Genomic DNA, 27,604 nt, shown 5'->3' with positions numbered 1-27,604 from the left:
AATGCTAAGATGCACCAAAGAATGTACAGCTTTAAATCCCTAATGATATAGATTTCACTCAGCATGGCAAGGAAGAAAGTAAATGGACATGCAAATAAACAAACACCTTTAGGACTTCAGAGGAGCAAATGGCTTGCTCTGTTTTACCAGCTTTGTTCAATTTCTCTTTCTTTGATCAAGAATTTAAAATGACAAGGCAATTTTCAGGTGCTCTTCTATTGGTAGTCTTTTACATGGCAATAATACAGCAACTTATAGCAAAACAACATAAGGAAGTCAGGAGGATGACTGGAAGCAAACATACCTAACCAGAGGAGGAAGAGTGACATTGACTCTCAAACCCTTAAATTAAAATGGAAAATTGTGTAGCATAGTATGCATCAGGCATGAGGTATCTATACAACTAGAACTTGGATCGGTTTTTGAACTGAGTGCATATAACTGTGTGGCTGTGGTTCAGGCAGTCAGGTGTTGGTATAAGCTTCAGTTTTTCACCTTACACTCTATGCTTACTTCATTTGTGATTCCAGTGTCATCATGCAATTAGATAGAAGCAGTGAGGAAAAACCTAAGGGACCATCAAAGACAACTTTAACTCTAGGATGACTTTTATACTGCACAATCTTAAGACTGATTGTTTGCAACTTAACCACTCACTGAAGGGGATTAGGCCTGGATACACATGAAATTCCCACATTTATGATTTTTTAAAAAAATTTAGCAAACAGACAATATCATTAAATTCCTCACCCAAACAATTGTAAGGATTTTACTAGAAGGCCATGAATATTAACTTTGCAATATTACCAGTTCACACTTACCTTTCTAAAGTGTGCAAGCATGTCTGGGCTTCTCTCACACATCTCTGTAAGGAGGACAACTGATGTGTGAAGAACACCTAAAGGTGAGGGAGGGGGAAAAGAAAAATGTATCTCCATTTAACATCATTCCACTGGCTCCAGACATTTCATAAACATCACAAGAAAACAACAGGAAATCATTTAAAAATATTCTTGAATTCAACATATCTTATCTAGCACTAAAGATACTTGTGCTTGCAGCTGTGTCCAAGGAAAAGCAGATAGCAATGTGCTCCTGTCTTAAAGCTGCAATTAAAGGCCAAGGCAGGAGATAAATTGGATTTGGTCTGCAGAAACTCGCATACTAAACATACAGTAATGGCCACAGTTGGGCTACTGACCTCTAAGATCTCTTCTAAATCCAGTTCTATGATTATATACAAATGTAAGACTCCAGAAGGACAGCATGTGTTAATTGCATTGTGGGTGTCAAGTTCCTCACACTTCCTGATTTTCGTTGCCTAGCTGACCTTATGTCACCTTCCTCACAACACCTCAGAACTCCATTTAAAGAAAGACTACACAAAACTAATACCTCCAAACCTAAGAAGCCACTTCCTCAGAGTCACTTTAGGCAGTGCACAGGATAAAAATTAAACTTTCCCATTTTACCCACTCTGAAGTGTATCAAAACACAATGAAAGAGTTCCCTTTGTCACCTATGCCATGTTAAAGTCCTGTTGACTACCAGAGTCATACACATCTCTTCCTTCTAAATGACATTTGCATTCACTGTGTAGAAATGGAAAGAACCCAATCATACAAATAGACCTCTCAAGTGCCCTCCAAATAAAAGGCTTAGGTAGCAAGTGCAGTATCCTCTAGAGAATGGGCTAGCCTTGTTAAGTACAGTCTCAGCGATTACCGTGGTTCTTCTCGTTCAGCAAGTTTTTGGTGGCCGGCAGGAACATCTCCATAAGTTCAGGCACCTTTCTGATGACATGAACAGCGCACAGTGCTGCCTGGATAGGAAAAACACTTTTTAGTACACACTGCAATGACAACAATACCTGTTTTGGGAATATCTAGCACAGTGGGAGCTACAACAATCTTCATGATAAACAAAGGCCTGGCACATTTTTCCACCTCTCTATTAAAAATGTTACTCAACAGCATTCCAGAAGAGAATTCAATAATGGGGGAGCACTGAAGTACAAACTAATACTCCCCCTAGCAATGGTTCATTTTTATGTTATTCACATAAAAAGTGCTATTATCTGCAAAGCAGCTCTGCCTTTAATAGGGCTACTTCAGCCTCTCTTCCTCTTGCTGGGAAGGAGATAATGCATTGGAAACAAATAATTAAACTTACTGTAAAATTATGGCTTATTTACTTTCCTTCCTTCCCGAAAAAACAACTTCTTCCTGCAGGTGATGGGTGCTATGAGAAACAAAACTACATTTCCAGGGTTTTTTGAAAAAACACATGCTTATTTCTTCTAGGATGGAGAAGCAACAGAAGACACTATTCCTTGCAACTGCCTGAAAATCAAGTGCCTCTTTCCAAAACACAGCAAGACGTCTTTGCATTGCTTTCTCTCCAAACTCTCTCTAGATCCAGTACTAGACAAAGAAGTAACAATGCATCTCTTCCTAAATCTTACTGCTTCACACACTCACCAAGACTTATCAATAAATAAACCTAAAAGAATAGGGGCAATCACACTTCACTGATGCTACGGTACATTTGCTGCAGAAATGAGACAATTTATAAGTGCTTGTCCATTTCAAGACCTTAACCCTTCTAGTTCTCTACCCTTCTACTACCCTTCTAGTTCTCTACCCTTCTACTACTGTTACCATCATCAACAGAAGACATCCAATAGATTCAAGTATTCTGATACCAGCCTGCACTGTTAATAACCAGAGTCTTCCCTTATCTGAGAAGGTAAATTAAACTGGTGACCAGAATTTTGAGGCTAATGTCCATGAGGGGGCAAGCACTCACACTACCACCAATAACATTATGGGAGAAGAGTGCAATAGTAGAAGCAACTGCCTCGCCAATTGGACGCTTGCTTATCTTTCAGAGGCTTACATACATTCCTGCTATTAACAGCCAGGGAGTTATGAGCTCTGTCTTGCACACTGGGGAAATATTCACTCAGTGTGATCTCAGTCATCTAGTATTCCAGATATTAGCAAGGTGTTCAATTAATCTCGCCTTTTAATCCATAACAAAGTATTCAAAAGTTTCCTGAAGTACCTTCTTCCTAAGATAGGAATTGGAAGTTTTGAGGAGCTTTTCCACCTCTCCTGCAAGGTCTCTGCACATTTCTGAGGAGCCCATGCAGCCAAGAGTACAAAGTGCCAGCCCCTGCACATACTGCGTGCTGTGATTAAGGTCACTGTAAAGGAGAACAAAAAAGTCAATCAGCATGCACACACAGAAATTGAACACACAAAAAAAGGGCATCTACAGCTAGAGTCATCTATCCAGCAACACATGGCCCAAAAGAACTTTCTGGATTCACAACTCTGTGGGAGCAGTGGAAGCTTTGAGTGCATGTACCACAGGGTTTGCTACTAATTCTACTTTGAATCCTCAATTAAAAAGATAAAATACTTGGTTCAACTATCAGGTTGACCTGTCAGGGTATCCAGGGATTGAGCTGAGAAGAGGGAAGACTATACAGAATTCCTTTTAAAATGGTTTTAGCTTTGGAACTTGCATGCAAAGTACAGACCAGCAGTGACACTGTGGGCTGTCCCAGTTTAAAGATATTCTACAACAGACTTTAGCTTCTGCATTTACAAATCAAACAGTATAGAAAAATCTATGTAAAAATATTCTCTACCTTGACCAAAACCCACAAACACCACCACTCACACACCTTAAAAAAAATTCATACAAGATTTCTGTTTAGCAATTTTTCCTATTCATATGCCTAAGGAAGTTGTGAAAAGTGGTCACTAAGAAGCTTAACTACCTAACAGGAGATGTTATTCGTGAGGCTAGCTACAACGTCACACTAAGCACAAGACAACATAGCTTCTACGAGGCAATCCCAACAGCCTTGAAAATTAAATTCTACACCACCTTTCCGCCTGTGTTTGGTACTAAGGTTGCAATAGCACCCAGGATTCAATGCTGAAGAAAGTAAAAAATACAGTTCCTGGCTTGGGAGGCAACGGGAACTGGGGCCTGCAAGATGGAAGAGCTGGAGAAGGAAGTGGTTCTGAACCAAACATGCAAGAGGTGCAGAATGGAAAGACAGTATCCTGGTTGTAACATGAAGCAGTTATGGCAACATGCAGAGGAAGGAACAGATAGCACATGCTACTAAAAAGGTTGGTTTTTTGTTTTCTTCCTTTAACAACTCTTTGGCAGCTATATAAAGCTGTGTGTATCACAAGCACGTGCTTCAAGAGGTTGCTTTCCCTTTCATCTCAAAAATCTGGGTCTTGCTATGAAACAGTGAAAAACAATGCCATAAATAAAGCCCTTAATGTCTAGATAAAAGCAAGACATAATGGCAGATATAGAAGCTGAAGGAGAAAGCAATACACAACCCAGGAGATGGTGGGAAGCTGTCCACCATTTTTACTCAGCTTCAGTTTGACCCATTTCCAGTTCAAACTCACTACAGCCTTACCAAATTCACTGTAGCACAAACAATCAAAAGAGGTGTTAACCTGCACCCTGGTTCTAATGGAAGCACCTCACAGGTACTGAATTTCAATGAAAAGATCTTTAGACAAAAATCTTGTTTCCTGGACGCTAGGTGCAAAGTCAGCAGATCCTCAGGCCCACAGTTTTGTCAAGTTTCTTTTAAAGCACTTTGAGGCCACAGTCTAACTGAAGATCAATACTTTACTTGCTAGTATCTGAGAGACTTATGTGCTAATAGTACAGGTACACCACACACAACCTTTGGGTAGGTCAACCAGAACCCAGCTGTTCCATACCTGCTCCAATCCATCTTGAAAAGAAAACACACTCATCGTCACCCACTAAACTATGATGTAAGAAAGTCCCACTTTACCATTGCTTTGCTGAGGGAAGTATTAAAAAAAGTCATTCCCATCCCCTCTTGTCTGATTTCAGCAAAATGACAGCACATCCCAAGCCGCTGCCTTGCTTCTAATGAAAACCATTCATCAGGACCATTAGATCTTAAAAAGAAAGCAAGATACATAGCCTTGTTCCTTGACAACTCTTCAGAGATTGTCAGCAGAAGCAAACAAACACACACAGGACATGTGTTGCTTGTTACATATGCCTCTTCAAAACCAATGAAATTTTATATTCTGCTCCCACCAAAGAAGCTAGACAGGATGGCTGAATACAGAGCACTACTACGACAGCCTTATTATGGTCAACAGCATACAACAATTTCAAGGCACCAGTTTTCTAACACAAAGGAAAGACCCTAAAGTACTCTAAGTATCACTGTCAGAAGGATACTTTCTGATACTGAAATCTCAAATCATGGTTTGATGGAGAGGTAGTACCCTTACTTCTTGATGCAATTGGTCATAAGAAGATGAACATCCTGTCTCTCATCCAGCAGCAACATGGCACCTAAATACCCAATGCGCTTGTCTGTGAATTTCTGAGACGCAATAAGCTTGAGGCACTCCAACTGGAAAAAAAAAGGAAAAAAAAAAAGAAATAAAAGACATAATTAGCTTGAAAACTACTTCTTAGCTAGAGAAGAAACAGTTTGAATTTTGATGCGTAGCAACATATGTATCTCAGAGTGCACCTTTAAAGGTCTAGTCGGTTTCCATTTGGTGATGTGGAAAACCAAGAAAGATTAAATGACCTGCCCAAAGTTCCAACAAGCCAGCGGGAAGGTCATTAGCAGCTCTGGTGCCTTGAAGTGGCCAGACACTGCTGGTCTTCCATGACCTCAGATATACCAGATATGCTGGTTAATGTCAGACCATTTACAAAAGTAAATGATAGCACATTGATAGAGAGGAAAGATACATCAGCAAACACAAAATAGTAAAGATCTGGAAATCTAGATCATGTGTCATGTTTGATATGCACATGAAACTTTTTAACTAAACTTAAAAGGTTCCATTTATCTACTAGGAAGAGGATCAATGCTCTGTAAGCTGCCAAAATAAGAACATGCAGTGATAGGACAAGGGGTCATGACTTCAAATGGAAAAAGGGGCAAGTTTAGGTCTGATATTAGGAAGAAATTCTTGGCTGTGAGCATGGTGAGGCCCTGGCACAGTCTGCCCAGAGAAGCTGTGGCTGCCCCTGGATCCCTCAAAGTGTTCAAGGCTAGGCTGGACCAGCGTTGCAACAACCTGGACTAGCAGGTGTCCTTGCCCATGGCAGTTGGAATTAGATGACCTTTCAACCCAAACCATTCTAGGATTCTACGACTCTAAAACCAGGTTGTGTTTATTATGATCTGTAACTAACTTGCTATCTAGGCAAAAAGTAGATTGTCAGAGATAGTTACGTTTTTGCGCTTCTCTGTAATCTCTGGAACACCAGACGTTTACTAAAATCATGTGCATTCCAGTCACTACAAGTTTCCCTTTCCCCCGTAGAAATGGCAACTGTGATCAATAGCACAGAAGAGATTCCCAAGACAACACACATAGTTTCCACCTGCACTCAGCTATTCTAAAATTTAATTGCCAGCTCATTTTTACATATGACACTTTGAAAAACAAATACCATCCACCACAGAGATATTCTAACATTACAATGCACTAAAATAGTTTTCTGTAATAGATAATTAATCAACTATAATCTATGTCTACTTTCTTGACAGGGAAGTAGAGATCTATCCCTAACAAACTATTTCTGTTAAGTCTCCTTTACTAGCTGGGGCAGCAAATAAGCATACACAATAGTCTGAGGAGGGGTCAGACAGAGCTGGCAACAGATCCATAGCAAAGGGAGCACACACAGGCAAAGATACAAGGTGTCAGGAAAAGGCACTCATGGCTCCAGCTAGACAGAAGCTTGAACAGGGCAACAGACACAGGTGAGATGCAAGAAATGCACACATCAACAAGAGTAAAGCTACACAGTATATTAGTAAGAAAATTAAAGTTGAAGTGCCAGAGAAAGAAAGTGCTATGGCCTAGTCCCAGTCCTGCAAGCTCTCATGACCATGTGGCATTAGAACACACGCTCAGCTGTTGATGCTGCTGTCATATGTGAAAGCCCAGCTAGTGCAAGGAGGACAAATCAGTAAGAAAAGGCTTGAAAGAGATTGACTTCAGTCTACAAGGTTAAATGGGATGAAAATCTCGAATAAACACCTTGAACAATAAGGCTAGTCCTCTGCAAAGATAACTGCATTTGCCCAAATGCCTGAGATCAGCCACAGATGACATACAGAACACTAGATATCAAGCTCTCGTGTTTCCAGTGCTTTCTGTAAGAGAATAATGCACCTCTGAAACAACCTTCTTTCATGGGTTTACAAGATACTTATACAATCATATGCAAAAACGCAACATAAAATTGATGACACCTAAGCTACAGAGTAAGAGCCAATGAAGGAAGAAGCTGAATGACTGAGGAAGAGCATAAGAAAACTGATGACTGCAACAGATACTCTAAGAGACATTTCTAGTACTTCTGAATTTAAAATATGTTAGTGAAATTTACCCCATGAAAGGCTGATGAGTTCTTGCTTCACTTGTATAGAAGCACATGCAAACTAGATTCAGGCACAGCAATACTAAGAAACATGATCAGCTGAAGCTGATCACTAGGTGTAATTAGTAAAAAAAATCTTGATACTGTTAAATCCATTTCATTCAGAGGAACAATTAAAATCTGCTACATCACTACTGTAACAGATACTACCGGCATGTAACCAGACTACAACTGACCCAACTTTTACTGACATAGCCACTCTTCCAACTGGAATTTTTTCTCAAATAGAAACAATGACAATAATAAAGTTATCTGACCATTTGTCCAGGCTGTCCGATGACTTCTAAACTTGCAAAAACAGCCTCTGCACATGCTCAGAAGACATCATGCCATCCAGTGCATTTCAGCATGCACTGGCTAAAGACAGCGCTCATTCTCATACTTGTGTACAAGGTATCCCAGGTCAAAGTTGAGGAGCCCCGGGTTGGATAGAAGTACATCAACCACTCACTCCTGGTTACCCACACTGTTAGCTGCAGTCTGCTTACAGCTTTAAGAGAGACTGTAACACCACTTGTGGCTCTCCTGCTTTTCAGCAAAACATCTTCCCTGCATATTTATCCTATCACTCTCAGAAGCTTACCATCTACATTGCAGGACTATCTATCTGCAAGACTCCACTGTTGGTAGAGCCTGTGTCCTCAACAGGTCCCCAGCTCACACAAACTATACTCCTATACAACAGTAGCACCTTGAAAGATTCCCTCCAGTGATAAGTGTTAAGGACATGCAAAGGTCTCTAACTCACTCTCTTGCAGAATACTTGTTAAAACCCTTTTCAGCATTAGGCCCTATGCCCTCCTGAAAATGCAGCTGATAAATTACAAGAGAACTAAGGGCACTGAATGAATAAGGGCACATTCTGACTATTCTCTAAATAGTCAGAATAGATGCTTCTTTTCAAGATGTAGGAAGCCTGGCAATAACAGATACTAAACAATCTGCTTTAGCTTTCTTTCACTAACGGTGAATTTACCATTACTAACCAAAGCAGAAACTGAAAATTTCTGCTTTAGTTAGTAATGGTAAATCAGTAAATTTACTTAGTAATGGTAAATTAAATCATTAAACTGAATGGCAAATTATAATCTTCCTTGGATGGGATTAAGTACTTGACCATCAAGATAGAAGAATGAAATTTAAATCATGCTCTTAACATAGGCCAAACATTGAAATTCTAGATGACACTTTTGTAACACTTCTCATTATTCTTAAGGCTCCAACATAATTAAATTTTGTGACAATAAGTTTCCCTCTTGGACCAGAGAGCCTGGCTAGGGAAAGCATTAAGAACAGAATAATACACAACTTCACTTACTCTTTTTCAAAACTTTATCCGTGGAGAAGAATCCAATAATATAGAAGTAAGATGAGGCACTTCATATGCTATAGCAGAGCCCAAACTCACTAATCCTAACTATCTGCAATGTGATTTCACTGGTTTGAGCTTACTGTTTCAGTGAGACATATCATGGCTGGTAAATTCAATCACAAATGGACAGACACATAAGACATGAAGCTACTTGAAGGGATACAACAATTTGACTGATTTAAGCTTTACTGAAGACCTAGGTTAGATTACTACTAACAGGACACTTACTGACTTCTGAGCAAAACTGACTATGCCATAAAGACTAAACAAAGCTAACCTGAGGGACACCTTGTAGATCAAGAGCTTCCATCTTCCTGTCTCCCTTTCCTAAAATTTCCGTCAAAAATAGCACATCAAAAATAAGCCAAGAGATGGAAAACTTGCACCTGCATTCTCCATGTCATCTCACTAAGATGGGGATAAGGAATATGGTATTTTTCAGAGACAGAACTCCAAAGTGCTATTTTGATCCAATCTAAAAACATCCCTATGTCTTGGACTGTGGTTTAAGCACTACTCCTCTGCAGAAACATGGATGGTGAGGAGGAGACAGTATGGCAAAAGCGGATTAACCTCAAGTTTCAAAACAAAATATGTTAGCCCCAAACACCAAATCTCACTAACGAAGTCTAAACTAACATAGGTTCAGAACATACGTGAAAACAGACCTCAAAACATCCTGAAGGACAGCAGAACTGCACCTAGGAATGCTCTGAACAAGTTAATGTGCCCAAAACACAGAAGACAAACTGGCTTATGCACAGAAGGCACCAAATTTTAACCTACCTGTCCAAAATGTGCAGGATATCCCAGCATGTGCATATACAGCAGCTTTGCCACGTTTCTGCATCGGTACGTGTTATCTTCCTCTCGGAAGGATGACCGGATAGCAGCACATTCTTTTTGGATCATCTCACGCTCTTCTGCCTGGGTTCTTGCTGTCCGGATCGTCCGGATCAACTCCCGCAGTCTGATGGGGGCTGGCATCCTCTGAGAGAAGAAAGAGGTCTGTAAAACTTTTACTGTCTCTAAAGGCTTCATAATAGTCTCACACTTCCATGTATTCTTTTTTCTTTCTTACTCTACAATTATGGAAGTAAAAGAATGAAGAAAATGTAGGCTACCTCAGTAGCATGGCTAAGAGTAAACTTGGACTTCACTGTACCCCACATCTGCTCTTCCAGAACATCAGAAATGGGAATTACTCCAATTTGAGCCAGCCGTCAAATGAACATAACATGGCTCCCTACCTGAAAGAGGCAGAAACAGCACTCTGCAAGGTACTCTCATATTCACATCATCTACCTCTCTCCAGAAAAGCTAGGCTCCAAAGAGAAATTATTTCAGAATCGTGAGAGCTTGGGACAGAAATCCTCTACAAAACACAACTCTGTTTAACAACTTGCACAAGTTTTCATCTAAGTGTTTCAGATGGCCACACTTCAAAAATCCTGCTAACTTGTGCCATACACACCTCCTTCTTAGAAGTGTGGAAGTCAGCAGAAAAGCAAACAGAAGAGCAGTCTTAGGTGTGTGGATATTTCAGAGAATCCTGCTTCAAATATAAATAATCAGGTTTACATCATCCTTTTATTACACCCCAATTAGAACAACCTTTTCTGAAACAAACAAGCCTGTGACATTACTGTCTGGCGGTACGGGTATGAAAGGTGTATACAAGAACACTCAGAGTTGTTTCACCTCATCAGATGGAATACCCATGGAGCTATCTGACTCACAGAGCAATTTAGTCTGCCAAGTTCCTGTTAAGAGGAAAGTTGCTGTCAAACAGAATCCAAACTTCAGGATTTATGTTCAACAGTTGAACTTTTTAGTTCATGTTCACCAAAGCAGACTTCCGACTTTCGGGGAGCTCAGACTATGCAAACATCTTTACAGCCATCTTTCATCCATGCCAGCTTGGGAACAGAACTGAGCCCTTCTGATAAGGTATTAGACCAACTTGTAAGAAGTTGCCATGTCAGTCTGCTACAGATTTTGTCTGGGTCACCATTCTCCCTGAATACTGTGTCATACAGTTTAAGCACTGCCATATCAGAAAAAGACGTGCATTCAGGTGCTGCACAAATTGGCCTACATGATGCCTCCGAACGGAGAGGCTGGGACACAGAGCTAACAGGGGACTTCTTTGCTTGCAGAAAAGCAGAGAAAGGTGCATGTACAAGTAAAGGTGGCCTTACAGTAAGCCAGACAAAGGCAGCTCCGAATCTTGATTACAAACTCATACATACACTAGGCCTCTTCAGCCAAACCATGTAGATTCCTCATATTTAAGTTCCCCACCTTCATACTTTAAAAAGCTTGAATTTACAGAGACACAAAGCATTCCGTTTTGAAAGTGAAAGAGTAGAGATATTCTTCCTGCATAAGGAAACTCTGTCCCAAAATACTGACATGTGTAGGATCAAGACTATTGGACACATTAATCTTTACTCTTGCCCTGCCTCTCCATGTGAATTCACAACGCTTCCTCACATTAGTGTGAGATGAATAAATTAACGGTTGCTATGCACTCATGCTGCACTAACAAGCATAACAGAAATAGTGACAGAGAAGTAAGAAATCCATCTCCAGAACAAGCCCTTCCATGACCACTACATTTGCTGCCATGCCTGCATGTAATACAGTTCTACATCCTCTCTCAAGGGGAAGAAAAGCAATATGCTGTATGTAGCACTTAAGGGGTAGATGTAATATTGATGTGTTTGTATAAAATGCCTTCTATTTTTTTACCTCACTATTATTTTCCTGAAATTTGGTAACACTCTGTAAAGCTTTGATTGCGGCAAAGTGCTCAGCTTGTGTTTTTCACAACAGTATTGAAAACGCAAAAATCTCTTTCCTGGGTGGCAACTGTCCACGTTATGTGCAGAATTTTTAAGCCTAGACTCATCTACTACACACACATACCACATAATTCTAAACTGATTTTGATAAGCCATGTTCTTGTTGGAAAATTGGGCAGAAGTTACAAAGATAAAAGTGCTACTGCAGAAATATTCCTCTGCAGCCCATAGGCAATAATTTCATAATCACTAAGATCCCTCATGTGCAGGCTCACGCTGAAAAAGGTGAGTCCAGTCCTTCTACTGTGTTCACACTGGCATTCCAGGCACAGTGCACCAACCCGTGCATGCAAAAAATAGCTTGCCCCCTTCCTCCCGAAAGCAGTCCCCAGACACATCAGTCTGCCTTGTGCACAGACAGGCAGCAGTAAGAACATGTGGGTTTGGGAGATCTCAGATGGACTGAAAAAGAGGTGAAAGATGAATGAATCCACACTTATGCTACGGTTCTGCACCCTAATTAAGCTTATCTACAACACTGCTGTTCCTGAGAAGATAAGCAGTGGCTACTACCAGTCTAGCTATTACAACCATGACCGACTCCTTTATTTTAAAGGAAGTGTTCTTCACAAAGTTTTTGAAACACTAATACATAACCTGCAAACAAACTGAGGTTTGCCAACAAATTGTTTTGATACCATAAGCTGTTTTGTTCTCACTCTATATTTGAAGGTTTATAAACTGCTGAACACTGATCTCTGCAGCCTGTGACTTGTACAAGCCCACTCCTTTCCTTGCCAGTGGACCAAAAACTTTCCGTACATATGCCCAAGGAAGGCTTCAGCATCTTAAGTTTGGCCCCGGACAACAGAAAACAAAAGGAAATACTGCATAAATAGTTCTGGTCAATGGAAAAACAGAATTCAACAACGTTACTATTTATGTGAAGTACAGCTTTTTATGAATACTTTTTTTTCATCCTTCTCCAGTGTTTAGGCAGGATTTCCTGTCTCACCAAGAAGGCAGGTATAATGACAACAAACTGAAGATCTAACATCATTCAGATATTGAAAAAAGTGAATAGTCAGTATTTACAAATGCCGTTGCATAAATAAAAAATTAGCAAGGCACACTGTAAAGGTTATTTTTTCTCCTCACTTCACAATCATAGGAAAGCAAGCAGAACCAGCACTTCAGAAAGCAAGGATTGATGAGTAAGACCAATTTCTGAGGTTTCCTGCCGTTCTCACTTGTGTAACAACTAACACAGTTACACAGACAGTCTAACCAGAAGGACTAAGAGCAACTGTATCTCACACACACACTCCCTGCCTGATGAGAACTGAAAAATTCAGACCTGCCCTGAGGGAGGACTACAAAAGGACAAAAGACAGAGCTGTGATTTATTTTCCAATATTCAGAAAAGAGACTCCTAGCCTTGTGCTGCAACTACATATTTTTTTTTAGTCAATATCAAATCTTTCAGCTTCTAATATACCTTTGAATCCATCCCATACAAAAGGTTTTGCACCCATTTATGTAAAATAGCATCTTCCCCTCACAAATCCCCTTACATGTTTATCCTTGAGGCTTGAGCTCTTCTCGTGTATACTCCTCCAGTATTTCAATACAATGTAATTACCATGCAATTAGCACACTGTGTTTTCTTCCCCTCCACAAGAAAATGCTCTCTTAACATCAAAAATTCTTGCATCAAGTACCTGTTCTTTGCCTTCAGTGACTTTAAGATTCTTCTGCATGCTAATACATTGGAAATCTCATCAGTTTTGAGTTTCAGACATTTCACGTATGCGTAAGCAGTAGTTACTGCAGATGAGAAGAAACTTTGGACATGAGAACACTTAAATTCAGAAACATTACCGAAGAGATTAACATTTACCTAGTCTCAGCAATTCCGAAGCCTATTTTAATGCCAACAGACCTTTACTGCAAGAGTGGGAGGATAACTGTATCATCTAGTAACAGCAGACAGCGGAGCTTCACTTTAGCTGGCGCCTAAGTGCTTCTCAGAACTTCCTCCAAAGTAGCCAGTCTTGTTCTTCAGGATTAGCTAACATTTTCCACCAGTACAGACACATTCTTTTACTCTTTGCACATCAACATAAATGACAAGGCAGTTTGTAGAAGTTATCTATTTCCTCTTTGGGTTGAAAACAGGAGTTTCCTGCAGCCATCTCTTTGCTAACTACAAGTTCCAAAAATCAGGGATGATTTCTGAATACTTGAAAAGAACCTACTAGTTAATATTTACAATACCTGGTAGTGTTGCACACAGAATTCTTCAACCTTATCAGATCTCTTTTCCTCTTCTAATTTCAAAAGCCTTGCTCCTTAGAAGAACATACTATCAAGATGAAAACTTCTGAGAGAGTTGGAGACCTAATTCAGATTAGTTCAAGTGGTATAGGTGGCTGGTGTTTAAGTTCCTTAGAAAACAGAATTCTAGCTTCTTTCCTGATACCCAGAGATAGGAAAGGTGTTTCCTCAGTGATCCTCCTCCTTCTACTATTCAGGAATCCTTCCCATGAACTAATAAAAAGGCATTCTCTCTTTTTGTGTAACTCATTCCTACTATACAAAAGTGAAAAGAAAAGAAAAAAAAAAAAAAAAAACCCAAACCAAAAAAAAAAATCTTCATGTATTACACCATTTAGTTTTCATTTAAATTGTACTGATAAATCACTGTTTTCTCCTTTTTATGGTCTATTACTAGTAAAGCTTGTCAAATTTTAAAGTTAAAGATTTTATTAAACAGACCAAAAATATCCGAGTATAGAACTTTACCAGAAGTCTCTCTTAGACTACAGTCTCATTCAAAAATGATGGGTCACCTTTTATATTTACAACACACACCTAATATTATCAAAACGCACCTTGAAAATGCTCAGGTGCTTTAGTTAAGCTTTATTCCTCCATCAGGAATTGCAGAGTAAAGACAAAGGATAGTCCTTAAACACCGAGTTGATAACATATCCTCTGGAAACTATTTCAGAAACTAAAATATCCTATGTGTTTCTCAGACAATGAAACTTTAAAAATTAACAGTTGTTTTAAAACTTCTTTACGGTAAATTATCAGACATTTAACATTTTAACATTTCATTATTATTTAGCCTTGAATTCTGGAAACATTAAGACATAAGGGCCATCAAAATTAATGAAATTATTTATAGAAGAGATCTACTCTTTGGGGAAATGGTCTGAATTTTCTGTTGTGGTGATATACACACCAAGTTACAGCTTTTCATGTAAATAGCATTTCTGAACTTGGTTCTGTCTAGAAAACACCCCAAGCCTAAAGCAGCATAGCTTTCAAACACATCTAAAACACACAACTGCAGCTGCTCCACCCCAACACATGCATAGGCAATCACACTCCTCAAGCAACCCCAGCTTTTGGGAAGTTACACAACTAGACCAAACTCCCAACTGAAATCAATAGCAGAACTCCCCTACTTGCTTAGGTGCAACTGAATCCAGCCTAGCACACACAAGAGCAGAGGATCTGTCCAGACTCCAGGAAAGGAGTAACTGCAGTGCTGACACCCAACACTGATGGCTTCAACTCCACATTGCTATCAGTAGGCTTCCCACTTCTATCAGACACTTAAAAAGAAAAATATATTAGCAGTAAAACCAAAAACATACTCTCCAAGTAGAGATGAGAGTGTCAACAAAGGCAGAGATATTAGGATATGGCCTAGTACTATCAGTATTTATACAGCTAACGGTAAATATTAAATTATTGTAACTATTTATACAATAAACACCAAAGCAAGGAGGACCATCATCATCAAGAAGGGCAAAGGCAACACAAAGCTGAGAGAAAGAGCAACCAACCATGCAACATGCTAAGTGGGACAATATCTCCTGCGGAAAAACCTACTGAATTCAACAGAGAACTAGAAAGCAATATCAGAAAATCAGAGAGCAATTAAGTCAGCAGGGGGCTTCAAAATACATTCTCCTAAAAAAAGGCATCAGAGTTACACTTTGCTTTATGCGGAGACAGCTGGGGGATAGCAGGGGAGGTCAAATGAGAAAAAAAAGTATCCCAAAACAAGTGCTAAAAAATAGTCTTGGAAGAAGAGATGGTCCCACTTCCAGTTACATTGAAAAAAACAAAACCAACCACCAAGAAATGCGGCACAACAGTATTCAAGAAGCAAGGCTCAAGAGCTGAGAGGAAGAGGAGAGGCAGCATAGAGACTGAGGACATTGCACAGATCCCACCCAATCCCACTGTCAAACAACTGCAGACCCCTTCCCACTCCCTGCTGACTGAGGCAAGGTCCCAGAGCACAAGTCAGCACTTTGGATGAGGTATGCCATTCCTGCACAACTGTGCATATATGCCAAATGCAGCAACTCCTGAACTGCCTTCAAAAGACACACTGAGCTCCCAATCAGTACAAACATTAACCTCAACAACTGCCAAAAAAAGAAAATAAATATCTCTCTATTTTTTTTAGAAGCTAAAGAATGTAGGAAGAAGAATTAGCACAGCTATTTAGCTGATCACCATGACGGATACAAGCAGAATTCCAGATTTTCTGGCTTCTGTTTCAATACTTCAATCATCACTGACCTACATTATCTTATCACCTGCTTCTAATTTCCTCACTATTTTAATCTATGAGGCACTCTGGCTATTTTACTTCCTGTTCACTTTACTGCAGATTTAAACTTTAAATAATAATAACAAAGCCACTGTTTTGTCACAAAAAAAACCCCTACATCCTTCTATGTCCTAGCTAATGCCAGAGGAAGACAAGATGCCACATTTTTACATTTATTAATACAAATTTTACAACAGGCCACGTAACTGCAGCAATGCCCTAGGAAGTTCTAATCTTTGATTGCACTTGTAGCATTTCTGCCAAACAGCAGATATAGGCTGCACTAACACCTGTAACATCAGATTCACTTGTACTCACATTACTGTAGCTCTGTTTTTTGAGTTACAGACTCATCATGTATTCACTTCTTAAGTCCAAAACTCTCCTGCAGTGAAGTAATGCTCCTACCATGTCAGAACAGACCCTTTCCCTAAAGAACAGCTGAGTATCATCTAGAACAAATTAGCATCACCTGCATTCAGAAGGAATTGCTCAATCATTAAAAAATGCTATGAGCTCAAACGACCCATCCCCTGCAGTTATACAGGGCCAGCTCACAAATACAAATATTCACGCTGGAGAGGCACAAGCAGCTTTACTGAGTGCCATCACTTTTAGCAGCAGTAAAGATTTGTACGAACCCGCACACTTGGAAAGCTGACGTTCCACACCTGGACTGCACCCACCAGGGTGGGCTCTGCGTGCCTGACAACAGCCAGCTTGGACTCCTGTGCCACTGCCCAGCCTTCTCACACCATGGCCTGACACACTCACTGATCTCACTGTACTGCAAAGCGCTGCACGCCAAAAATCAGAACATTTCTGTTATCCCTTAATCTCTCACAGGACACCACAAAGGTACTACAGGATCTTTCTATCTCTACCATGCCACCTTCAGGAAAACAGATCAGCAGTTACAGGAACAGAAAAGAAAAATCACAAAAAAAGGAAGAAAATGCCTTTTTTTAAATCATAAAAGGAGGAAATCTGAAAGTTATCTTACGCACTAGAAACACAAAATCCCTTCACTAAACAATTACCCAAGACTTTTCCCTTCTCAAGAAATACAAATTTAAATACCTTTCCTCCCCTTCTCCCAGCACAGAAGAATAGAAGGGTTCACACCAGCCTCCTCAGAAAAAAACCCACAAAATCTCCTGTCTTCATTCAGCTCTCGAGTACCCAGCAAGTTTTCAAATCCTGTGCCAAACACCAGGGAGTACATGAGTAAACAGAAGAAAGAATTTGGCAACAGAATATGATATGCAAACAAACAAAGGAAAAAATACCAAGTGTAGTTTAGAGGAGCAGTAGCAGGGAAACGGGTACAAAAAGCTGTTGTGCTCTACCACAGAGAAAGGAATCTCCCCAAAAAAGAAATGGGGGAACAAAACAGTACAAATTTCTCTGCCATTTTAAATGTAAGATGCTAGGAGCATCCCTAAAGGATTCCCCTGCATTTACAGGAGAAAACACACATATATTTTACTGTTTAAGCCACTATGGACCAAACACCTTTTGGCCACACATGTGACTCCTATCCTTTCAAAGATGTTCCACTGGCATCCCTGTGCTGTCCCGTTAATATTTCAAGCATCAGAAACCGAAATTTGTCACTCAACATTTTTACACATTACTTTCAACACAATAAAACACACACCTGTTCCATCTGTTAACTTTAAAAACAATGTCTACAAAAAAATAAATTACAATTTATCTTACAGCTCCTGCGAGAACTCATGCAGCCTTGAAGGGACTTGAAGGCGCCCTTACAGACCGGCCGTCAGACGGCAGCTCACTGCAAATAACCTTTAGCCAGAGCGAACATTCCCTGCTGCCATTAAAACCCGTGAACGGTAAGTAATGCGGACGCTGTAATACTCGGAGCGCTTGGGCAGCCTAGGCAATAAGATACCGAGGGAAGGACGAGCACCAGTCGCGGCTTCTCCCCAGACGGCACCGGGCCACAGCATGAACCAGAGCTCCCGAGGTACGCGCTCCGCTTCCGCTGCCCCCGAGCTCCGGGAACGGCGGCCGAGGCAGAACCCGCACCGCCGTCTTCCCGGCAAAGAACGGCCAGGGCAGGCACGGACCGCTCCTGGCGCCCGAGAAGGAGGCCCCGGGGCGGAGGGCAGAGTTCGAAGCGGGCCGGACCGCCGGGCAGAGGCAGCGAGAGGACAGGGGACGGCCTCGCGGACAGAGAGGCCGAGGCCCAGCCGCGGAGTTCGGCCCTAAGAATCGCCGGGCCCTAGGCGGCGGGAGCTGGAGGTCAGGGGAGGCCCGGCCTGGGCAGCGGAGGCCCGAACCGGTCCCACTCACCAGGCCGGTCCCTGCAGCAGCAGCGGCGGACAGAGCCGGGCATTCAAAATGGCGGCGGCGCGGCCGCAGCACCGATACCGCAGGCGGAGGGATCCGCGCGCCGGTTCGTCTCCCGCGACCCCGCAGGCTCTCCCGACCGCGGGTGAGAGTGCGGCCGCGCCGGGTTGGGCGGGAACGGGGCGGGGATGGCGAGAGCGCGGTGCAGCACCGCCGGTGGCGGGGCGGAAAATGCCGCTTGCACTACTTTTCTTGGCGGAAGCACCCTTGAGGCTGTTCTTACACGAAAAGATGCGTCTGCACCGTGGCAGTACCTGATGACGTCACGCGCGGGGAGGTCCCGTCAGCGCGCTACCTACGGCGGGGCCGGGCGGGACCCGTCCCCGTGTCCACGGTTCCGGGATCGAGGGGTTCCGAGGCCGGAGGGGCCAGACCGCTTCGAGCGCGCCGAATCTCTCACTGTTTAAACGTCCACCGGGGGAACGCAGTGTGCCGCAGTAAACGAGGCGTCTCTGGAAGAGGGCACAGAGCCACCTCCGCCCCAGGCAGCTATTCTGTTCCCGCTTACAGAACCTTATGTCACATTAACGATCACCGAATGACCAGGAGCCCGGTCAGCAGCACGGGGCCGGCCGCACACTGCGGAAGTGCGAGACAGGGCACGGGGACGTTCAGACCGAAGGCTCCCGCAGGGGAGCCGGGCTACGCTGCCGCCGGGCCCGCGCTGCCGGCCAACCGCCGACAGAGCCCTCTGGGGCGCGGGACCAACAACAGCCGCGCGGCGCTGCCGCCAAGTGACCCGCGCTGGGCGGCGGGGCCCCAGGCGCGTCCCGCAGGCCGTGCCGCTCTGAGCCCCGGGCGGACGCAGCTGGTTGCCACGGCAACGGCGCTGCGGGTGCCCCGTGACGCCATCCGGGTGCAGCGGAGCCACGACCCCTGAGCGGTTCCGGCGGTCGGTGTGCGCGTCGTTGACATGCGACGCGTCATCGCCGTGCGCCACGGGTGGGGAGGAGCCGGTCCGGGCGCCGGGCGGGCCCGCGGGGCCGGTCCGGGCCATGGCGGGTGAGCCGCGGGCACCGGGCGAGCACCGGGCGGGCCCACGGGACGCGACGGGGCGGGGCGCGCGGCAGCGCGGCAGGGTTTTGGGGCCGGGGTTGGGGGTGGCGACCGGGCTCGGGCGTCTTCCGTCCCCGCGTTCCGACCCCGGCCCAGGGGCCGTCGCCGTGCCCGTTCCCGGAGCTGGGGCGTGGGCCGCCCCCCGTTCCCGAGGCGAGGACTCATGGCTCCCTCTGTTCCTGGCACAGGTGAGGCGGCGGCCGGCGGCGCGGATCCAGGAGCCCGCGCGTGGCAGCCCCAGTGGGTGCCCCCATGAACGAGCGTCGCGGCCGGGGCTGCCGGGACACCGCGGGGCGCCATGAGAGCGGGCCACGAGCGGAGCCAGGAGTGTCTCCCGCCCAAGAAGCGGGAACTTGCCGCCGCCAACACTGGCACCGAGGCGGGACGGGCGGGGGGAGCCCAGGGCTCGGGCGAGGGCCCCGAGTGGGCCCGCACGGCTCGGCCGGCTCCCGCCACGCCGCGCTACGGTCCTAGCGAGGCCCCCGAGGCGGCCGCGGGGCTGACGGTGGACCAGTACGGAATGCTCTACAAAGTGGCAGCACCGCCTGCCACCTTCTCTCCCACGGGCCTCCACCCCGTGGTGAACGTGAGCCCCCTGCCCCCCGCCTTCAACGTGACCTCGCCCATCATCCAGCACCCGGCGGTGCCCTTCCCCTCCATCCACTATGCACAGATCCCTTCGGCTTCCCTGCAGCTCATCGGTTCCCACTACACAGTGCCCTATGCCGTCCCTCCTGCCTTCATGCCTAGTCCTCTCCTGTCTCCTTCCACCAACCTCACTGCCCCCCATGTCCCCCACTTTGTGCCATATGCCTCCCTGTTCACAGAAGAAGCTGCTCCTTCCCCCCAGACTACCTCTCCCACCCACAGCTTCAACAAATCCACCTCTGCAGCCTCTCCTGGGCAGATGCAGCACCACACTGCGCCCCAACCAGTGGACATGGCACCGGGGAGAATTCCTGTTTATTATCAGATGTCCCGCCTCCCACCAGGCTATTCAGCCTATGAGGCACCTGTGGCAGGTGGGAGCCCAGAGTCTCCTCAGCAAGACAGCCAGCTGAGCTCAGAGGTGGCTGCGGCCAATGGTGGGCAGAGACCCCTGAAGCAAAGTGTGGCCAGGAGGCCCAGCGAGGCTGTGGACTCTGCCAGCAGTGCAGCTGAGGACTGTCTGCCCCCAGGGGCTGCAGCAGGGTGTGTGGGTGATGGACAGTTCCTTCCAGGTTACCAGATGCTGGGAAGAGAGATCTCTGTGCCTACTCACAGGAGCACCCCAGACGCTGATTTGGAGGTTCAGAGGGTGGTGGGGGTGTTGGCATCTCAGGATTATCATGTTCTGGCAGCCCAGAGGAAAGATGACACAAGCCCTTTGAACCTTTGCCATAATACCCCTGATGGGCAGGGAGACATGCTGAGGAACACCACAGATAGGGCTGCAGCTGGGAACAGCCAGTCCCGGAGCCCATGTGGAATGTCCCCCGAAGAGACTGTTAGGCAGAGACAGTTAGCCAAAGGAATGGTGATAGCCAATGGCAAGCCAGTACTTGTTCCCATTGGATCTGAGCCTGTCAGGTCTTCCACTTCAGAAGCCCTGCTGAGGGAGAGCCCAGATGTCCAGGCTCGAGGAAATGTGCTTGAAAAGGAGCTGGCCCAGTGTCAGCCAACCAGCTCCTCACAGCTGCCCTCTCACTTCATGAAAGGAGCCATCATCCAGCTGGCAACGGGGGAGCTGAAGCGGGTGGAGGAGCTGCAGACTCAAGACTTTGTTCGCAGTGCGGAGGTGAGCGGAGGCCTGAAGATCGACTCCAGCACTGTGGTGGATATTCAGGAAAGCCAGTGGCCTGGGCTCGTCACACTGCATTTTGTGGTTGGGGAGCAACAAAGTAAAGTGAGCATTGATGTGCCCCCGGAGCATCCCTTCTTTGTGTATGGCCAGGGCTGGTCCTCCTGCAGCCCCGCAAGGACTGCTCAGCTCTTTGCTTTGCCCTGTCACAGGCTGCAAGTGGGGGATGTCTGCATATCAATCAGTTTACAGAACGTGAATGGCAACTCTGCTTCTCAGGCCAACTCCCCTCTCGGGGATCAGCTGGTATCTGCTCGGGAGAGATCGGAACGAACAGCTCAGGGGCCCAGAGAGCCATCTGACAGAGCTGCTGAAAGGAAGAGCCACAGAGATAGACCCAGCACGGCCCAGAGCTCCCGTGCAGAATCTTCTCAGTCTGAGGCTGGCAGTCTGTACAGTTTGGCCCCAGGCTTCCAAAGATACAGTGTGCAGGCAGAGGAGGCTCGGCCGTCTCTGCTCCGTCCCTCTTTCATTCCCCAGGAGGTCAAGCTGTCTATTGAAGGGCGTTCGAATGCAGGGAAATGATCCCTTAGAGGTGTGAGCTAGGGCAGCCACAGCAGGTGACCCTCACCATCAGGTGGAGGAATTGCACAGACTCTGTCATAGGCTCACCAACAAAGGCTGCTCTCTGCCTTGCAGGAATGGCTCCATTCCAGTTCCATGGCTGACCAGTTCCTCTTGGGGAGTCAGGAGGCCTCCAGTGCCTCAGGGAGCAGCGACAGGCTAGCTGGGGTGGGGAGCAGGGATGTGGTCGTGAGTGTGTGATGAGAGCATTCCAGAGGCTGCTGGAGGCTGAGGCTTTCTCCCACCTCTAGGATAACTGACTCCCTGCGGGGCAGGGGCCGAGCATTCGGGGCAGGTAGGGAGATGAGGAGGGCAGACTTGGCTTAAGGTAGCCAATAAAATTGCTGAAGATTTTATTTCTCCTTTCTCATGATAGGGAGAGATGGGTCCCCACTGGAGTTTGGGGGCTCTACTCCCAGTATCCCCTTTCTTCACACATGCACTTTAAAAGGACCGTTCACCAATGGAGCTCTCATGGGCAGGATGGAGGTGCTTCTCTGGTGGTTCTGATTAATGTCTCTTCCACTGAATCCAACTGCTCTTTCTTGCAAAGAATGTACAGATTTGAATGAATCACAGAAATTCAAGAGGAAGGACCAAAAGGATGGGCTTGGGTGAATAGGGAACTTGAGCACTTGAGATGGGACACAAGTTGGGATGGGAGATGTTGTTTCCTACTATAAAGTCTACTTAGTTGTTTTGCCACCAAATCAAATCTTTCCTCCCATATTAATAACTTTCAAAAAACCCTCCTGGGCTCATAGCTTTTGCAGAGGCTTAACCTGGAGATTAATGGGGTTGGATTTTTTTTTTGTTTGGTTGAATTTTGGTTTTGGATATTTTATTGGTTTGGGGTTTTTTTAAATGTGGAGCAAAATACATTCAGCATTCTCTAGGGAAGGGTGAAAACATCCTTCTGTGAGAAGACCAATACTATTTTGTAATTAAGTCAGAAAAATGTTCCAAATGGCTAATTCTTCCCTGCAGGCAGTTTCCTGAATAAGCTCTAGACAAGAGACAAGTGTTAGTACACGTGCAGGCAAGGTACAAAGTTTGTGCTAAGTACAATTCCATGATTAATGTAGGGACTCTAAAAATATCATAGTGTCACAGGGCATTTTGGGGTCATTTTGTGTTAATTTTTCTGATGCTTCATTTCACAGTTCCTCTGTAGAAGAGTGTGGTCAAACCAAGAGTAGTCTTTTTCATGGTGAGATTTAATACAATTGTGTATGAGCAGCTGATTGTGGTGGTAACACTATTGAGTGAAGTCTCCTGTAGTTACACTAACCTGCTCTCTCTGATGGTGCGTTATGACACCGTTGCTCAGCTAGGATAAAAAATAGTCACTGTTCTGGTGAAAAAAACTGTTTTCACTGACTTAACCTGGACTGGGTATTCCTTATGTTCAGGTGCCCATCTCTGTGCTAGGACCAGGCTTTGGAGGGGGCCTTCCTTAATGTGCAGAGTCCTGATGTTTAGCATGCTGTTTCTGTCTCCCTGCTCTCATCTGCCTGAAATTTGTCAAGTGTGCCTGACTCTTGGGGTGCCACTCCTCTCTGTCACAGAATGGTATGTGTCAGCACCTCTCCTTGCAGTGGTGCTGTCTCAGGGCTGTTCTGCACTCCCCAGGAGTGTGTCCTGTAACTGGTTGGCTTCTGCTGACTGTGCAATGGATGCATGCTCTGCCTGTGTATTAGGCAAATTAGTCTCCAGAATGTCCCTTCGATCCCGGCCTCAGTCCTGTTTTCCTAACACACTGCTAGCCATTTCTGTTGCCTTGAAAATGCCTGCACCAGGACAGGCCTTGGTGAGATATGTGCTGAACATGCCCTCAGTGTTTGTGCCTCACAGGGTTCTCCAGAATGAGGATGCTGCCTCATGTAGCTGCTCCCAAATGACACACTACTTCTGGTTTCATCAGCTGCATTTGGGATGTTTGAAGTCACAGTGATGCTGTTGTGTGAAGATTCTGCCTTCTCAGGTGCAGCAGCTGTGGGAACAGATGCTGTTTTCACAATCCCATTTGTCAGTTAAGTGTCCACCTGGGCCCCTTTGTCACCAGGGGTGTCACAGCTCCTGCTGACTGGACTCTCCTATGTAAAACTCCATTAGTGTTGGTAATTAGTACTTAATGCTGAGGATATCTGAGATGTCCATGGCCAAAGTCAAGAGGCAGAGGAGGTTGGGTTCTCATGCCTGTTCTATGCCTGTGCATGCAGAGGAATTCAGGGCTGCGACAGGCACTTGAGAAAGGGATCTCGCATACATATGGCACATGAATGTAGAAGGGCTGGTTACACCATGGAAGCAATGTCTCAGCAACTGATGGTGCAGAGCCCCTTGAGTGTCTCTGAACCCCAAAGTCTGTCTTAGAGTGAGGGTTTGGAGAGCTTGCCTTAACACCACGTGTGTTACTGTAACTCCTCGATCTCAGCCACACTGTGCAGTGGTCTGAGTGGGCAGTACTGACAAATGAGGCAAGATGCTGTGACTTAAATAGCTTTGTACTGTAGGCAGGTGAAGGACTGTGAAGGTGCTTGCCCTGCTGTTGATCTGGCTGCTGACCTGGACTTTGGCTTGCTGCACCTCTGTTGGGTGCAGTCCTGAGCTCTGTGGAACAGGCCATGCTGAACTGGACCTTGGTGCTTTTATCCAGACTCCTGTCAGTCCCACTGTTGTGCATGTTTCACCTGCCAGCTCTTCCCTGGAAGCAGTGGTTTGAAGCACAGCTCATGATGGGGGACTGAGATGAAGGATCTGTGTGTCTGGCTGTTTGCTCCAAAGGGTGGGCAGGGGGGGCCACTGGCAACTCATCAGCCCAGCTCAGCAGTACTGGTATCACAGGAACCTGTCCTTACTGGACAGGGCTGTATGGCTTAGCACCATAGTGGAGGTTGTGCTGAGCACTGAGGCCCTCCTGATACAGGGAGTGTGTGGGACAGGGAGTGTGTGACAGCAGCTCTGCTGCAGTGAGAAAGGCTGTGAATGAGCCCATGGAGAAGGCTTTTATTTCTCGGGTTTACAGAGAAAGGAGGAGATAAAGCCAGGAAGACATTGCAGAGTGGGATGGTTACCTGGGCTTTTCTGCTGGCAGAGATGTGACAGACTTCTCAGAGAAATATATCATGTTCCTGCTGCTATTGTCTAGGGTAGGAGAGCTGTGGTCTGTCCTGCCTGGAAGAGGCCCTTATGTTATCCAGCTCACACTCTGTAACAGGAGTCCGTGGGATGCAATAATGGGTGTCTGTAGCCATCTGTCCCATTCCATGGAATATGCTTTGGGTTGGCTGCACAGCAGAGCCAAGCCTATCTCTGGGCTGTGCATTCACAGCAATGAGCGCTCATCACTACCGACTATGCAGAGGAAGCTCTGTCTGGAAGGGAAGGAAGCTGCAGAGGCCCCTCTGCCTTCCCCTTCCAGCTGCTGAGCAGCTTTTTATATTGCACTTTTCACATTGTGTCCCTGTCCCCACCCCACACTTCAAGTCACTTTGTTCCATAGAGAACTAACAATCCTTGTTACTCAGAAAATATTGTAAAAGAAACTACAGCAGCTGGAGTAGCCCAGATGCTAGTTCCTGCCCACAGCAGCACACGTGCCTTCCCCAGCATCACTCACAACTGCTCCCTGTCTTTCAAGCTGTGCTAGAGCCTGACACTTGTCAGAAGCTGCTAAGATGGCTACAAATACACATCCTGTTCAGTTTGGCCCAGGGTGTTCCATATAGAGTTTAAAATGCTGATGGTCCAGGCCCTCACACGGCCTTCACACTGTCTGTTAAGGACAGAATAGCCCCGTAGGTCCAGGGGTGCTGCCGCCAACCCTGCCAACACGCCCCTGGCACACTCGAGTTGTTTTCGGCTTTCATGGCACCTTAGCGCCGGGGAGGGTGTGCTCAGAGAGAGAGAGACATGGGGGAGCTGGCTGGGCTGCCCTGAGGCAGAAAGATGTTTGTAGATAAGTGCTGACCCCTCACTATAACCCCCAGTATATGGCTGTATTAACATGTAACCGATGCAGTGTATCTAAAGCCTTAGAACTAGTCAGGTGCTCCCCTCCAACTTTGTCCCTGCCCCTTTCCTCCTACCTGATCTTTAACAAAGCATTAATAATTCTAAGGATAATCTCTATTTTGTTGTGCTTTTTTTGTAACTGTTTTAAATAAATCAATTTGTACTGTATATTTGTACTTTGGTGAGATCCTTTTTCCTGTTTTACCATTTTAAGTCTGTACTTGCCTACAAACAGATTGTATTTTTATTGTTAATGCTTTTATGAATATTGCATTTAACTTGTTGACTCTGTAAACACAGTATATATCTATATACATATATATATCTATATATAAACCAATAGCTTTTCCTTTGGTGTTTGAGACTTTTTGCTTGTCTACAGTATCAGTGGTCGTTAGCATGTGGCTTTTCTGGATTTACACAGTGATCTGGAGACTCATGTCAAGGGCAAGATACAGGGTGATGGATTATAAGTCATAATTCTGTGTTTTCAGATACTTTTGTGTTATGTGTTTTCTCCTGAACCCCCTGGAATAAAGATAAGGTGTCAGTGACGCTACGGGGAAAGTTCCGGCTGCAGGTTGCAGAGTAGAGGTACATCTCTGCTGGGCCAGCAAAACATGAGGCAGAGCAAAAGCATACTGCCAGAAGCAAACTCGGGGTTTGAGTATGAAAACGAACACAAGTAAGGATAAAAGTAGGGGACCAGAGAACAAAGGATATGAACAAAGGAACATGGAACTCAACAGCTCCTTTACAGTGCCTTTTCCCAAAGAGAGAGAAGCAGGGATGGCTCCTGGGTGTCAGTTCTACATGATGAATGAACATCATGTTAAACCAGCTTCTGTACAGGGAGGAAACTAGAAGTTAGAGTGGCAGGAGGAGAAAACTTGCACTGAAAAGATTCAATGCTGTTTCCTAGCAGCATCCCCAGGGCTGACTGTGAGAGTGGTCCATTATTGCCAGAAAAATGCAACATTATGCATTTTGAAGGTAACTATTTTAACTAGAGCTTTAAGGGACTACAATCAAATGTTTTTCAAACTGAAAAATGAGGAGGAAATGAGGGTTTTAAGTAGTCTGCTCAAAAGGTTTTGTTTCTTGTTTTAACTTTTCTGATCGCAAGCAGCAGTCTTGTGGTCACCATTTCTGACTTCAAGAGAAACAGCCATCAGAGAGAAGACAGTACTTCCCAAAGTGTTTGATCCACTGTATGACTCTAGACCTTAACTGGAAATGCTATGGAGGTAATAGGGGTTTTTAGGCTACAAAACAGAGAAGTGTGGCACACTGGCTTTTGGTGGGCTGATGTCTCAAAACCACAAAGCGAACACCATGCATTTTCAGGTGCTCATTCTTAAAGAAGCCACATAATGGAGAGCGTACCCCTTCTTTGCTCTGCCACGAGTCCTTCTGTACCACTGCTTTGC

General features: G+C 45.1%; 2 protein-coding genes across 4 annotated transcripts in view; one reads left to right on the top strand and one right to left on the bottom strand.

The window, feature by feature from the left end:
- Positions 1–18,799, bottom strand: part of AP1G1 (adaptor related protein complex 1 subunit gamma 1) — a 35,305-nt gene extending 16,506 nt beyond the window's left edge. Inside the window, exons 1-6 of one of the 3 annotated variants that reach the window (XM_059857627.1) lie at positions 18,641–18,799; positions 9,662–9,865; positions 5,322–5,446; positions 3,067–3,208; positions 1,726–1,822; positions 822–898 (exon numbers count right to left, since the gene is read on the bottom strand). In XM_059857627.1, the coding sequence (XP_059713610.1) occupies positions 822–898; positions 1,726–1,822; positions 3,067–3,208; positions 5,322–5,446; positions 9,662–9,862 (642 nt within the window). In that variant the 5' untranslated portion in view covers positions 9,863–9,865; positions 18,641–18,799. Of the gene's footprint in view, positions 1–821; positions 899–1,725; positions 1,823–3,066; positions 3,209–5,321; positions 5,447–9,661; positions 9,866–17,401; positions 17,497–18,236; positions 18,403–18,640 lie in introns of those variants that run through there. The other 2 variants (XM_059857628.1, XM_059857630.1) reach the window with 2 other exon arrangements.
- Positions 18,800–19,621: 822 nt separating this feature from the next.
- Positions 19,622–26,523, top strand: ATXN1L (ataxin 1 like). Its single transcript, XM_059857631.1, has 2 exons — positions 19,622–19,699; positions 19,942–26,523. Exon 2 carries the CDS (start codon positions 20,052–20,054, stop codon positions 22,116–22,118), a length of 2,067 nt encoding a protein of 688 aa, XP_059713614.1. The 5' UTR covers positions 19,622–19,699; positions 19,942–20,051; the 3' UTR covers positions 22,119–26,523.
- Positions 26,524–27,604: the final 1,081 nt, after the last annotated feature.

This window comes from Haemorhous mexicanus, chromosome 12 (assembly GCF_027477595.1).
Source record: "Haemorhous mexicanus isolate bHaeMex1 chromosome 12, bHaeMex1.pri, whole genome shotgun sequence".
NCBI lineage: Eukaryota > Metazoa > Chordata > Aves > Passeriformes > Fringillidae > Haemorhous > Haemorhous mexicanus.
The sequence above is the reverse complement of the archived record's forward strand: the minus strand, read 5'-3'. Positions and strand labels throughout refer to the sequence as shown.